Here is a 13,343-nt window from a genome sequence, read left to right as displayed (position 1 = left end):
ATTAGTCCTCCTGGACCTGGAGCTGCTCACCACACACCGGACAGGACAGGGCAGGCACCACTCTTGCTCCTGACAGCCCAACAGCCCCACGCCACTCCTGCACTAGTACAGATCCGAGAGCAGCCACACAGGGCGTCGCCTGACCGGAACCACAGCTCCACCTGTAGCTCTCTGCTGCAAGTGCAGCAGTGGAGACTGCTGGGTGGTCTGGCCCCAGACTTGGGGCGACACCCGGGGTGCAGGGCTCTGAATGCAGGTGCTTCAGCACACCGGAAGTCTGACTGAAACCTTCCAAGGTCACTGAGTGTCACGGATGCAGAGGCTGTGGAGCACCTGGGGCTCAGGTGAAATAAGATTTGCCTGCCATGGACAAAAGACAGGCCCTGGTTTCAGCCAGGAGCCCTCACAGCAGAACAAACAAATGAACCAAACGAAGGGACACGGCAGACGCCCCAGACCAGACGCTGGCCGCGGCAGGAGAGGCCGTGGAGCTTGCGCTAATGCTGGCTAAGGTTCCCCAGAGACCCACCATAAGGAGAACCAGCACAGGAATACGAGTGACGCACACAGAGGGGTCGACAGGAAAGGGTTCAGTATCAAAGGCTAACCTGGTAGGTCTCTAAGCCGACTGCCACTGGTCCCCCCCTCTCCCGGGTGTGCTAGGGGTCCTAGAGAGAGGGAGAATGCAAGTCACCCAGGGCGCACCAGGAGGGCGCAGAGGGGGCAGGGTAGGGCTTTCTCCGCTGGCTGGGCTCCCACACCGCTGCCTCCTGGCTGTGCGTGGGGATCTCTGTATTACGTGTGCTCGCCAGTCACCAGCTCATCCAGAGACGGCGCCCAGCACGCTTGTCCAGACCCGGGGAGGCCCCCTCTGCACAGGCTCATCCTGGCACAAGTAAAGCAAGGTCTCATATCATTGGAGACTGGAGGGCAGAAGTGGGCTCACAGCAGCGTGGTCTGGGCATGGCGCTGCAGCGCCCTGTCCTGGCCGCTGGCGGTTCCACACAGAAGGGAAGGCTAATGGCTACGGAAGACCCTGCCGCCAGGTGAGGGACAGGCACTCCGGCAGGCGCACCCCACCTCCTCATTTCTCCCGTGGCCCTGGCACAACCGCAACACCACTGCTCACCACGCTTCTGGAGGGTGACACGGGGCCTCAGATGTGGGGCATGTGCAACAGGAAGCGAGATAAGTAAGCTCCTGTAGACGCAGGGAGTTCCCACCTGTGCCTTTAGACCAGCCCGTGAGCGGTGGGAAAGGTAAGAAGTACGGCTGTCTGGGAACTCCATCTCTACTCCCTTCTCATGTCCGTGGTTTCCAGCCCGTCCCCTGGGAACTGGCGCTGGATGGTGCCCGCTCACCTGTCCGGCAGTTGTGAAATTCTAGTGCGCTCTCGATGCGGAAGGTCTTCTCGCAGGTGCCGCACCGATACCTGTACTCGCTGTCCACCTGGGCAGAGGGCAGGGCGTCAGTGAGCGGAGGAGCCCAGGGAGGTTCAAGCAGAACGAGCTTCCTGATGGAACATTCTAGCAACTTCCACGTGTGTATGGTTTACGACGTTTCTCTATGACTCTCCCACTCAACTTGGGAAAATGAAAATCATTCCCTCTTCCCACCGACCGTCCTAGAAAGAGTACCCACACCCAGGTGCCGCACAGCCCGCAGCGGCCACCTGCCCCCCACAACTCCTCCGGGACCCCCGTCTGTACCTGGCCAGGCCACCGAAATGTGTCCTGAACCGCCAGGTGGCCCGGCCATTTCGGTTCTCTCCTCTCTCCTGACTCTGCCTTCTCCCCCGGCCCTGACTGTCGGTCGAAGGCACGCGTCCCCCGAGACCAGGAAGAAGACTCGCAGCTGCGCCCACCTCGTTCCTGCTGTGCTTGTACGAGACGTGCTGCTTCAGACTCTCCTTGCGGCTGAACAGCTTCGCACACTCCTCACACTTGAACAGCTTGTCACCTACGCAACCAACAGTGAGAAGCTGACCCAACGGCAGGTGTGACCTGAGACACGTGTGCCCCGGAACCGCTGACCTGCAGGGGACAGGCAGCCCCTCGGCCACCGGCAACGGTGACAGCCGGGACTCACCGTGCGAGCGCACGTGCCTGCTCAGGTTGCTGCTGTTCTGGAAGACCTTGCTGCAGGTGCTGCACTGGTAGACCCGCCGGTGCTCCCCCAGCTGCCGGACCAGCTTCCGCCGGATGCCGTGTCGGCTCGAGAGGATCAGACTCCTCTTGAGCGTGATGCTGCTGCTCTGATGATGGGGGAACCTGACCGGGGAGACAGGCAAACTGTGAGGCACCTGGGGCCCTGGGCTGTTGGGGGCAAGAGTTCAAGGCTACAGCCATCTTGGAAAGGGTCCTTCCAAATCGTCCCGACTTGACAGGAGAAGGAAGAGGACAAGCTCAGGCACCCCCAGAGGCTGGACATCCAGAGGGAGGGGCACCTGGAACACAGAACGGTGCAGGAAGCTGTCTCTGCACCAGCCACATGTGCTGGGCCGTTTAACTCCGGCCACCTGGGAGCCTCAGGCTCAGTCTGGGCTTCAGCTCAAGCAGACACATCTGTGCGGCTTTCCTCACTGCTTTCTACTTTCCCTGGGCCTGATTTTAAAATGTCTTCTCCCGTGAGTCACAGAAAACCTCAGGGCACTAAGATAGACCGTAAGTAAATTAACAGGTAACACCATTTCTAACTCAGCTTTGGCTTCAGTGTTTCTACAGGTTTCCGAACTGCGGAGGAGCAGGCACATCTGACAATGGTTAAGAGGACTCCAAACAGAGCCAGAGGGGAGAACAATCGCCACCAGCTTGTTCAACTTCAGGGCAAAACTTACCTGGGAATAACAACAAAAGACAAAATACGCTTTCCTCATTCACTAAAAAAAAAAAGGGCCTAACTGGTGTAGCTCAGTGGGTTGAGTGGGGGCCTGCAAACCAAAGGGTCGCCAGTTCCATTCCCAGTCAGGGCACGTGCCTGGGTTGAAGCCAGGTCAACGGGTCGGTGTATGTTTTATACATCGATCTTTCTCTCCTTCTCTTTCTCCCTCCCCATCTTTCTAAAAATAAGTGAAATTAAAAAAAAAAGGAAAACACTGAGTAAGGTGTTGAATTTACGGAAGCTGAAATACAAAGCTGCTTTATCATTACAGCCGAGAGGTGAGGCAACCCGAGTGTGTGCCCACTGGAGCCGGAGTGGAGAGCGTGGCCTGCCCACGTGGCGGGTGCCGCCCTGGCCCGGACACAGGCTCCCACGGGGGTGGACCTCGGGGGCCCCGCGCTGACTGGCGTAAGCCAGGTACAAAAGGACCATGCCGTGTGACCTCCCTTTCATGAGGTCCCTCCAGTACTCAGATTCACAGACACAGAGAGTAGAAGGGGAGGGAATAATTGTTAAGAAAGTATAGCGTTTCAGTTTAAGGAAGACAGAAAAGTTATGAAGATGGACAGTGGGGAATTTATGGGAATGTACTTAAAGACACTAAACTCTTAACACGGTTAAGGTGACAAATGTCATGCTGTGCCTATTTTACCAAAATTAAAATCCTTAAAAGTTTTTCTCAGTGCCATTCAACTCCTGGGTTCCCGCTGCTTCCCCAGCTTGTCTGTCCCCACGAGACACAAGCGCCACCCCTGCCCGTCATCTGGCCTTCCCACTGGGAGGTGCCTTCCCTCCCAAAGGATTCACGGCCACAGTGCTTCCGGTCTCGCGTGCTGTGGTCCAACTCACTTGGGCACAGAAGTGGCGTCGCTGGGGGTGGCAGCCAGCTTCCCCAAAACCAGCTCCACAATGTGCTCATCCGGGGTCGAAGCTGCAGGCTCATCCGGTGGTACCTCCGTGACGATCTCTGCAACTTGCTCTGCGCAGAAAGAAGGGGCAAGGCCACGTCGTCGCCAGGGCAGGGGCAGAACACACCAACCGAGACGGCACGCCTGAGGGCACTGCAGCGGGGCCCACGACATGGGTTGCAAGATTTACACAGGTGCAAAGAAAAGGAAGGAAAACCAGCACCACTTTGGAACCCACATGTTTACCTGCACAACCAGGAAAACAAAACCATGTTCTTAACTCAAAACCGGAGCTTCACCGCGAGATGCCTTTTTAAAACCACAGCAGTCGTAATGCTATTCCAATCCCTCTTCATGCCAACCGAAAACAATGCATTGTGATAGTTTGTGGGATCTTACAACTTAATACATTAGTCGTGACAGAGACTGAGAGCTACTAATTTCATCATCAGATAAGCCGCCTTGAGTACGTCCCAAAGCGGATAACCATCCAGTGCAGGAGCCAGCTACAAAGCAACCACGGTGGTAGGGGCCCCGGCTCGGGGAGACAGACAAGGCGTGGGGAGACCATGCAAACCATTCTCACGGCTCCCACCGCTTCGCCCACCGTGTGTCTGCCCAGCGCAACTCCCCACCTGGGAAATAATCACGGAACAGCTCTGCCCCTTCGCTGGCCCTCCCTGTTCAGACGAGGGGAGGGGGTCCAACCGTCCCCACCCTACCAGCCCCACACACGCCCACAGAGTGGGCTGCGCACCGGCCAGCAGAAGGAATCCTGGAGTGTGACAGCAGCATAAAGGACATGGCCCAGCGGTCAGCAGAGAGGGCAGCGAGGGGACCCATGCCACAAAAGGAAGTAAAGGTCCCTCTAAACTCAACTGGGGATGTTGTCACCGAGAATGAGCTTCTACCAGGGCCGGGACACACGCTGTGTGCCCACCTACCGGTGACAGAGGAGTGGACACTGGGGTGTCCACACAGTGGACAACACTGCTCGGCCACCAAGGGGGAGTGGCTGAAACCCAGCATGGACAAGGCACCCCACATGCCCCCTGCGAGACACCTCGCACTGAAGGAGACCATTCATGCGAACTGCTGGGGTGGGCAAGGCAGATTCACGAGAGATGGAGGGGTGGGGGGTGGCTGGGAGAGGGACAAGTTCTTGGTCAGGGCCAGGTGCTGCTTCCATAGGCGGACCCTCCTGCCCAAGTCCACAACCTGCACACTTCGGAGTACAAACTGTATCATGTGTAAGGTGTACTCCAAAGGAGCTAATTTACAGAAAAAGAGGACTTAGAGTCCACCTCCCTGTAGGCTCCCACTGCCCCAAATGCAGGTGACAGGTGACATAGCCTCAGGTCCCTCCCAGTCTCCCAGGACCGGCCCTCACCTGCCGGCTCCTTGCCCTCAATGGTGCCCAGAGGCTGCTCTGGCTTCGAGGCTCTGGGTTTCCTCCCTCTTCGAGGCTTTTTCTTCTGCTCTTTGGCGGCACCGATGCTCCTGGGAACCGCAGGAGGCTCTCCCCGAGGTGCGTCCGGCTCCTTGTCCGAGGCCCCTTCCTGCTGGCTGGCCGGGGCGAGGCTTTTGGTTTGTTCCAGGTGGCCCAGCAGGTGCTCTGCGGCAGAGGGAGGCACGTGCGAGGTGGCGCGGGGAAGCCCGTCGGTGTGGCCGCCCCCGCCCCCTGGTCTGTTGCTTCGGTTGTGTTTGCCGATCATGTGCCCCCTGCACAGGTAAGTAAAACTTCATTTCCACTGCTTTTGAAAATAAAGCGTTCCCGCTGTACCAGAGGCAACTAGTACTTTAAAACGTCAACAAGATGATAGAAACAGAGCAGGTTCACCACACACGGGTGTGTGCAAACTAAACGCTTGTGTGCACACAGCAGTATCGAAGGATGCGTGAGAACGTCAATAATCTCCAGATGGAAACGTGCCAGGCCATTGTAACTTTCTTCTTTCGGTTTATCTGTATTTTGTAATTTCTCTACAGTAACTACATAACATGATAACTTAAAAATGTAACCTCTAAGAGGAGTGAGAAACATTCAACCCGTGCCTTTAAAATCACTGCATAAAAGCAAAAAACCCTTTGCTTTATTTTCAACTGAAAAAAGCCTCAGAGACGCCCCAAGCCGAGACCTGGACAAAACACAGGGAACAGGTGGCACAGGTGGGTGCAAAGGTGAGAGTGGCCGGGCTCCCCAGGGTGGTGCGCGCGGCTCAGACGGGCGGGGTCTCGGGCCCCCGCAGGCAGGAGGAGGGAGGGCCCAAAGGACGATGGGGACTGACGTTCTCAAACGCACAGGGGCCAGGCCAGATTCTTCCTGCTGCAAACCACTGGTTCAACTCGGGTGCTATGTAGGAAGTTCATGGCACTGGTGTCGTATTTGGGGACATGGTGCTGGCAGAGTGCCCACACAGAACGAGTGAGGGAGAGAAACTCATCACAGCAAACGTGACACCAGTGGGAGGGAGGGTTTGGCAGCCGGGCCACACCCAGCAGAGCAAGCTAACCAAGACCTGCCCGGAGAAAAACACTTGGAAAGACGAAATCCAATCGGAGCCTCCCCCGGCTGTAAGGCACCGCTGAGCTTAATAAGCAAAAGACCCCGTGGTGCCAGACGCCCAGAGGGGGACCTTCAAGCCAAAGCACAAAAACACGAGCTGAGCGGGGCACTGGGTGGAGGGCCTGGTTTCCACACACGCAGGTCTCAGGGGCAGAGGCCCCGGAGCCGAGCTGCTCCAGGAGGCTGGGGAGCATCCCGGCGGTGGTGCATCTTGCCATAAAAGGTGTGGTATGGTGGTATGCAAGTGACAGCAGGCATCACAGGGACCAACCCAGGACTCTGAAAAGCCTGACGCAATGCCCCACGCCGCCCTTACCGTTCAGGAGCGGCAGCTCCAGGAAGGTGGAGGAACACACCTTGCACGCCCACTGGCTTGGCTCCGACTCCACTGGGGTGCTGCTCTCCGGGGTGCCTGCAGCTTCAAAACAGAGACAAGGCAATCCACAGCAGCTCCTCTGCCCCCAGAGGCCCCGCCCCGCAGAGGGTGCACCTGTCCTCACAGGTGACAGTGACAGCGGCCATTGCTCACAAGCACTTTCAAGGGTCCAGCTGCCACTCTGCGCTCAGAGTTTTACACGCACGGACTCACTGGGTACTTGTGAATCTCCCCATTTCTCAGATGAGGAGACTGGGCACCGAGAGGCGGAGCCAAAGCAGCTTCAGGCAGGGTCTGTCTCCCGTCACGGAAGCCTGTCTTCCTCCGACAAGCCAGCCCCATGGGACCAGGAGGACCCTTCAAACGACCTCAAGGAAAAAATGCATCCTAAAGACGAAATCAACTCCTCAGTCTCTTATGAGCTCACCATGAGAGTGGGACTCAAACAGCGGCCAGTGAGCCCTGAGGCCAGTGTGGCCGCAGCTTCAGCCGGCGCTGTCCACCAAGTTGGGCAATGACAGAAATTCTGTGTGACTGTGCGGTCCCGGATGGAGGCGACATGTGCCAGTGCCCCAGGGGACTGAATTTTTTATTTTATTTCACTTGAATTTAGATTTAAATAGCCCCCCGGGGCAGGTGGCTGCTGTCCAGGGCGAGCCTCTGGTCTTTCTTCCTCACAGAACCACAGGGGCCAAAGAGAGAGAAGGTGACCAGGGTCCACGGAAGACAGCGGGAGACCCTGGCTGGGAGGAGGGGACTGCAGCTTCCTTTGAAAAATGCCTGAGGAAATCACCTGGAGGGTTATCAGCGGGGAGGGGGAGGAGGGAGGATGGGGGAAAAGGTGCAGGGAACAAGTGAGGGAGAGAACCTTGTAGGGGGTTAATAAAGCACAAATGATACGTAGAAAATAGACAGGGGGAGGTTAAGAATAGTATAGGAAATGGAGAAGCCAAAGAACTGATATGTACAGCCCATGGACATGAACTAAGGATGGGGGGATGCTGGTGGGAGGGGGGGTGCTGGGCGGAGGGGAATAAAGGGGGGGAATGGGACAACTGTAATAACATAATCAATAAACTACATTTAAAAAATTACTGATGCTCTTGTGGGACCTAAATGTTGGGGAGGGGACCTCCTGTCCCAGCCTGGTTTCTCTGAACCCCGCCTGGCAGCTTCTCCATGCTGGCCTGGGGCCCCAAGCCGTCAGCACCACATCCACTACTGTCACTGTATAGCCTGTGTTGACACTCTCAGGCCACGTACGCAACAAAGTCCCGGGTCCTTAACTAAATCATCCAGAATTGTGAATGCACAGGCTTTCAGTATTGGGGGGGGGGGGTGAGGAAGCACAGACCTTCCTGTATCAAAAATGAGCAACAAGGTTCCAAAGAATGGAAGAAAAAGATGTCAACCTTTGCTGCAGCTGTTTACATGCCCTTTCTGAGTCCTTACAAGATTACAAAAAGAAAAAATATAAATGCACTATGAAACTTTTGTTATACTAAGAACAAACAGCCCGCAGAGGGTCGGGAGCAGAAGGGGAAGCAGGAGGCTGTGATGGGTGGTCCTGCCCAACCGGCCCTGGTCTCTGCTGACCCTCTGGGAATCCCCGCTCGGAGAGTATCGAGCACCGAGTATCGGGACAGCAAGACAAACAGAGGTCGGGGCCAAATTCCCGCTTCTCACTCACCTTCTCACACACACAGGCTTCTACAGGGAAAACCACCCTTGCCCGGGAGAGTCCCGGACACGGGTTGGCTGGAAGCTGACCCTCGTGTGCCAAGGCTCATCTCCTGGAACAACGTCACTACTGTGAATGTGAGTTCAACTGACGTGACGCAAGGAACCCCTGAAGCTGGGTCAGCAGGACCACCAAGAACTGGTCATGACGACTGTCCCCTCACCAGGGGAAGGGCTTCATGTCCCCAAAGGTAAGCATTTATTTATTTATTTATTTATTTATTTTTAATTTTTTATTGATTATCCCGTTACAGTTGTTCTATTCCCCCCTTCATTCTCCTCCACCCTACCCCCCATCCCCACCATTACCCCCCTTTAGTTTATAACCATGTGTCTCAAGTCCTTTAGATTCTATATTTCCCCTACTATTCTTGCCCCCCCACCTATTTTCTATCTACTGTCTATGCTACTTATTTTCTGTACCTTCTCCCCCCTTCTCCTCCTCCCACTCCCCTGTTGCTAACCCTCCATGAGATCTTCATTTCTATGTTTCCACTCCTGATCTAGCTGTCCTTTTAGTTTGCTTTTGTTTTAGGTGTGGTTGTTAATAACTGTGAGTTTGTTGTCCTTTCACTGTTCATGTTTCTTTAACTTCTTTTTCTTCGATAAGTCCCTTTAACATTTCATATAATAAGGGCTTGGTGATGATGAACTCCTTGAATTTGACCTTTTCTGAGAAGCACTTTATCTGTCCTTCCATTCTAAATGAAAGCTTTGCTGGATAGATCAATCTTCGTTGTAGGTGTTTGGATTTCATGACTTGGAATACTTCTTTCCAGCCCCTTCTTGCTTGTAAGGTCTCTTTTGAGAAATCAGCTGACAGTCTGATGGGAACTCCTTTGTAGGTGACTGTCCCCTTAGCTCTTGCTGCTTCTAGGATTCTCTCCTTCATTTTAATTTTGGCTAATGTAATGATGATGTGCCTTGGTGTGTTTCTTCTTGGGTCCAACTTCTTTGGGACTCTCTGAGCTTCCTGGATTTCCTGGAAGTCTATTTCCTTTGCCAGATTGGGGAAATTCTCCTTTATTATTTGTTCAAATAAGTTTTCCACTGGTGGCTGTGCCTTTCCCCCTTCTGGTACCCCTATAATTCAGATGTTGGAGCGTTTAAAGATGTCCTGGAGGTTCCTAAGACTCTCCTCACTTCTTTGAATTCTTGCTTCTTGACTCTTTTCTGTTTGGCCATTATTTGCTTTCTTCTGGTCCACTCCATTGATTTGAGTCCCAGTTTCCTTTTCATTGCTATTGGTGTCCTGTGCAATTCCATTCATTTCAATTAGTTTCACCTTCATATATTTGTCTAATTTGTGGCTATAATCAACCAGTTCTGTGAGGATCCTGATCACCAGTGTTTTAAACTGTGCATCTGAGAGTTTTGCTATTTCTTCATCACTTAGATTTATAGGCTCTGGGGCTTTGAGATCTTCTTGAGCCATTTTTGGTCTGTTTGCGCCCTTTAAGTGTGAGGAGCGGCACCTCGGACTCCCAGGTCACTGGGTTGTGACGCTGTATGTGGGGGCGTGGTCAGAGCGGGGAAATGGCGACCCCCTCTGCTGTTTCGCGCTGCTGGGTGAGGAGCTGCACCTTAGGTGGTTCACCAGGGCCGGACCACTCAGGGTCGCTGGGTTATGATACTGTATGTGGAGGTGGGGTCAGAGCAGGGAAATGGTGGTGCCCTCCCTGCAGCTTGCTGTGGGGACCAGCTGGGTTCCGGTCCAATTGCCCACTCCCTTGCTTGTCTATCCGCGCACCAATGTGCGACCACAGTCAACCAGCAGCCCTGCTCCCTGGCTGTTTCCCCGACGGTCGCTCGCTTGGTCCAACTCTGCGCCTGGATTCCGCGCGCCTGAGTCTGTCTGACCGAGTCCTGTGCAACCCTGCTACACCCGCTGCTGGTTTCGCCCCTTACTGGTCAGGCTGAAGAATTTGTTGTTAACAAACTTCCAAGAAGTTCAATTTTCTGTGTTCTGGCTGTGTTTTCTGTTGCTAATATTTAGTTGTCTCTAAACTTGGTTGTGTGAGAAGGCACGGCACATCCGCCTATGCCTCCATCTTGATGGAAGTCCCCACTGTTCCCTCAAAGGTAAGCATTTTTAAGAAAGAAAATAACCAACAACCAGAAGGCAATGCCTGATGGCCAACAAAAGAGCAGTGTCTCCCCAAAGTGTGACACCGTGCCCAGGAAACAATGCCACAGAGATGGTGACAACAGGGAAAGTGCTTACACCAGGGGCAAGGAAAAGGCGCACAGGTAAGTACGAGTGAGCAGTACAATGGCACTACAGCAGGACCCACCTGGGCAAAAACGCACAGTTTTTTAAATTGGGAAAAGAAACGGCGGAACGTGGGGGGCGCAAAGGAGTCCCCAGTCTCCAGGGCGCTGCGTGAGAAGCCCGTCTCTGGGTCAGGAGCAGGTCCTGCCTGCTGACTGTGGTGGGGCTCACACAGCTGCACCCATCTGTCAAAGCTCTCAGACCTGCACCCTTGAAATCGCCACGTTTTACTGTATGTCAACCACTCGTCACTGGTGCTGCTTTAAAAAATACTGGAACAAGCCAGTCAAAAACGCCGTCATTGAGTTAAAATGGTGACATTCTGTGTGCTTTAAAACACGTGCCCACAGGCACGACATGTGTGCACGCCTCACCTTTTTCTTCACAAAGGCGGTCTTGGACGTCCGATTTTGGTGGCCAACCCTGAGCCCCACAGCCGTCCACTCAGATATACTATGGTGGCCAGTAACTTTCGCTAAGTTCAAAAACTGCTTGTCATTGGTCTCGAAACAGAAATCCATAAATGGTATGTCTAAAATTTCAGAGCACCTAAGTTCACTGTTGTAGGGTGACCACGCCTCCCAGCCTATGCTGGCTGTCCCATCACTAACAGCGGCCTACGTTCTCAGAAGCCTGGAGGAGGCACCTCGGTCACCTCGTAGTCCTGACTGCCAGTGCTTGGGACAACACAGCGCCAGGCTCACAGCCTCACAATCTGTTCTCTCAACGATCAGCTCCAGGTGAAAAATCTCTCCGGCAGGCAAAAGCAAACAGAACAACTATAACTCCGATAAGTGGCATCAGCCTTTGCTTTGACCTTGACCTTGATCATCATGAGGGATGTACCATCATCCAGGACATAAGAGACCAGGTCAGCCTCTAACACCCCAAATCCTGACGTGCAGACTGGGCTGCTCCCAGGCACACACGATGTCAGCTGCTTGGGCCATGAGGCATCGGGGACATGAGAAAACCAGGTCAGAAAGAGCCCAGCAATCGGGGGCCGTGCCTGGGGAGGCCAGCTCGGCATGCTGGGAAGTGCCGCCTGACCCAGTGCGGCGCCGCAGCGGTGCCTCCCTTGGGGGCCAGGTGCCTGGTTGTAGCAAATCCTAGAGGGTGGTGGAAAGTCATCGGTCTCTCCAAATTCTTTCTGTCCAGTTCACTATCGAAGTAAGACACGCCACAGAGCCCAGTCTTCCCATGAATCATCTCTGGGAAGGGGTAAACACCCACTGCCATGCTTACTTTATCTTCCTGCTGCCACCAGACTGGCGGGGGGGCCGTCTGGTGCCCCCAACATTCCCATGGACACCCCCGGGGGCTCCCCACTCCACCCTCGCCCACCTAGCTTGCAGTGGGCTGGAGAGGGACCCCCACACTCAGGTCCACCTGGAAGCTTCGGAAGTAGCCTCTGTAGTCGTCAGGAAAGTAAGGGGAGGTCAGGCTGGTGTAGGGTGGGCCCCACACCCAGTGACTGTTGTCCTTATAAGAAGGAACACAGGGACACAGGGAGAGGCCTTGTGAAGCCACAGCAGGGACCAGAGTGATGCAGCCACAAGCCACGGAACACCAAGGGTTGCCCGCAGCCCCAGAACCCAGGAGAGAGGCTGGAAAGGGTGCTCCCTCGGCCTCCGGAAGGAACCAGCCCCGCCCCACCTGGATCTCAGACTGCTGGCCTCCAGGCCCTGGGACAATCTCTTCCTGTTATTCCGGCAGCGTCCCAGAGTCCTCCCCTCACGCAGTGCCGGGTGTGTCACCCAGGGCAGCTCACCAGACCTCAGCCACATGAACACACAGGACAGACAGACCTTCTGAATGAGGAAGCTCTCGCTCTGGAGCCCTTTTCTATCACACTGGGTTTGTAACAAAAAGGAAACAAGTCATTCGCTGCGGCAGTCCCGCCACCAGGGGGCATCGGGGCAATAATCCTCATGGCAACCAGAAACAACACGTCTCCCCCACAGCACCAGGTGGAGTGTGCGCCAGCGCAGCTAGGTCAGGTGAAAGACGTCCAAGCGTCAGCCACGTCCCCAGTCTCTCAGGGGTCTGTGGAGAGGGCCCATGCCACCAGCCACCAAGACCCACAGCCAGGAGAGATTTAAACTCAGTGGGTCCCCTTCACGAAGTGATGCCGGGACCCTGGTTCTCCAGACACGACTGATTCGCTTTTCCAATAGGAAGGTCGGGCTTGGGCCAATTGCACATGTGATTTTCACCAGGTCTTTCTCTGAATGCATACACACACTCTTGCACACACATACACGTACCCCACATTCTGGAGGCTGTACGGGGGACCGCACAGCCCCGGAGCCAGACGTCCCATCTCCTGCACTGTGACAGGGCAGGCTCCTCGCCCTCTCTGTGACTGGTTTCCTCTGCTCCAAACCAGAAGAACAGCACCCAGCCTCAGAGGACCAGGAGGAGCTGCGGTCTGCGGAAGGAGCTCCCCACCAGGGGTGAGGGGGACCAGGACGCAGCTGGCCGTGTCCCAGGGTGGGGCTTATGGCAGCAGAGCCAAGAGGCCTGACTTCCCACCAGTAAGAGTCTGGCTTAGGGGCGAGCTCTTCCATTCTCTATCAGCCCGGATACTTTCCAAGCAGA

General features: G+C 55.0%; 1 protein-coding gene across 3 annotated transcripts in view; it reads right to left on the bottom strand.

Annotated features, from left to right (window-relative positions):
* The window catches only part of PRDM15 (PR/SET domain 15), a 64,227-nt gene that overhangs the window by 31,584 nt on the left and 19,300 nt on the right, over nt 1-13,343 (bottom strand). For 2 of the 3 annotated variants that reach the window (XM_053657882.1, XM_053657883.1), the window contains exons 6-12: nt 6,671-6,772; nt 5,179-5,403; nt 3,730-3,859; nt 2,089-2,270; nt 1,865-1,959; nt 1,362-1,449; nt 609-668 (exon numbers count right to left, since the gene is read on the bottom strand). In XM_053657882.1, the coding sequence (XP_053513857.1) occupies nt 609-668; nt 1,362-1,449; nt 1,865-1,959; nt 2,089-2,270; nt 3,730-3,859; nt 5,179-5,403; nt 6,671-6,772 (882 nt within the window). The remainder of the gene's footprint in view (nt 1-608; nt 669-1,361; nt 1,450-1,864; nt 1,960-2,088; nt 2,271-3,729; nt 3,860-5,178; nt 5,404-6,670; nt 6,773-13,343) is intronic. The other variant, XM_053657884.1, reaches the window with a different exon arrangement.

The sequence above is a fragment of the Artibeus jamaicensis genome, unplaced genomic scaffold (assembly GCF_021234435.1).
Source record: "Artibeus jamaicensis isolate MK-2021 breed Jamaican fruit bat unplaced genomic scaffold, CSHL_Jam_final scaffold_474, whole genome shotgun sequence".
In the NCBI taxonomy this organism is placed as follows: domain Eukaryota; kingdom Metazoa; phylum Chordata; class Mammalia; order Chiroptera; family Phyllostomidae; genus Artibeus; species Artibeus jamaicensis.
Note: the sequence above shows the minus strand (reverse complement) of the source record. Positions and strands in the feature narration are given on the sequence as shown.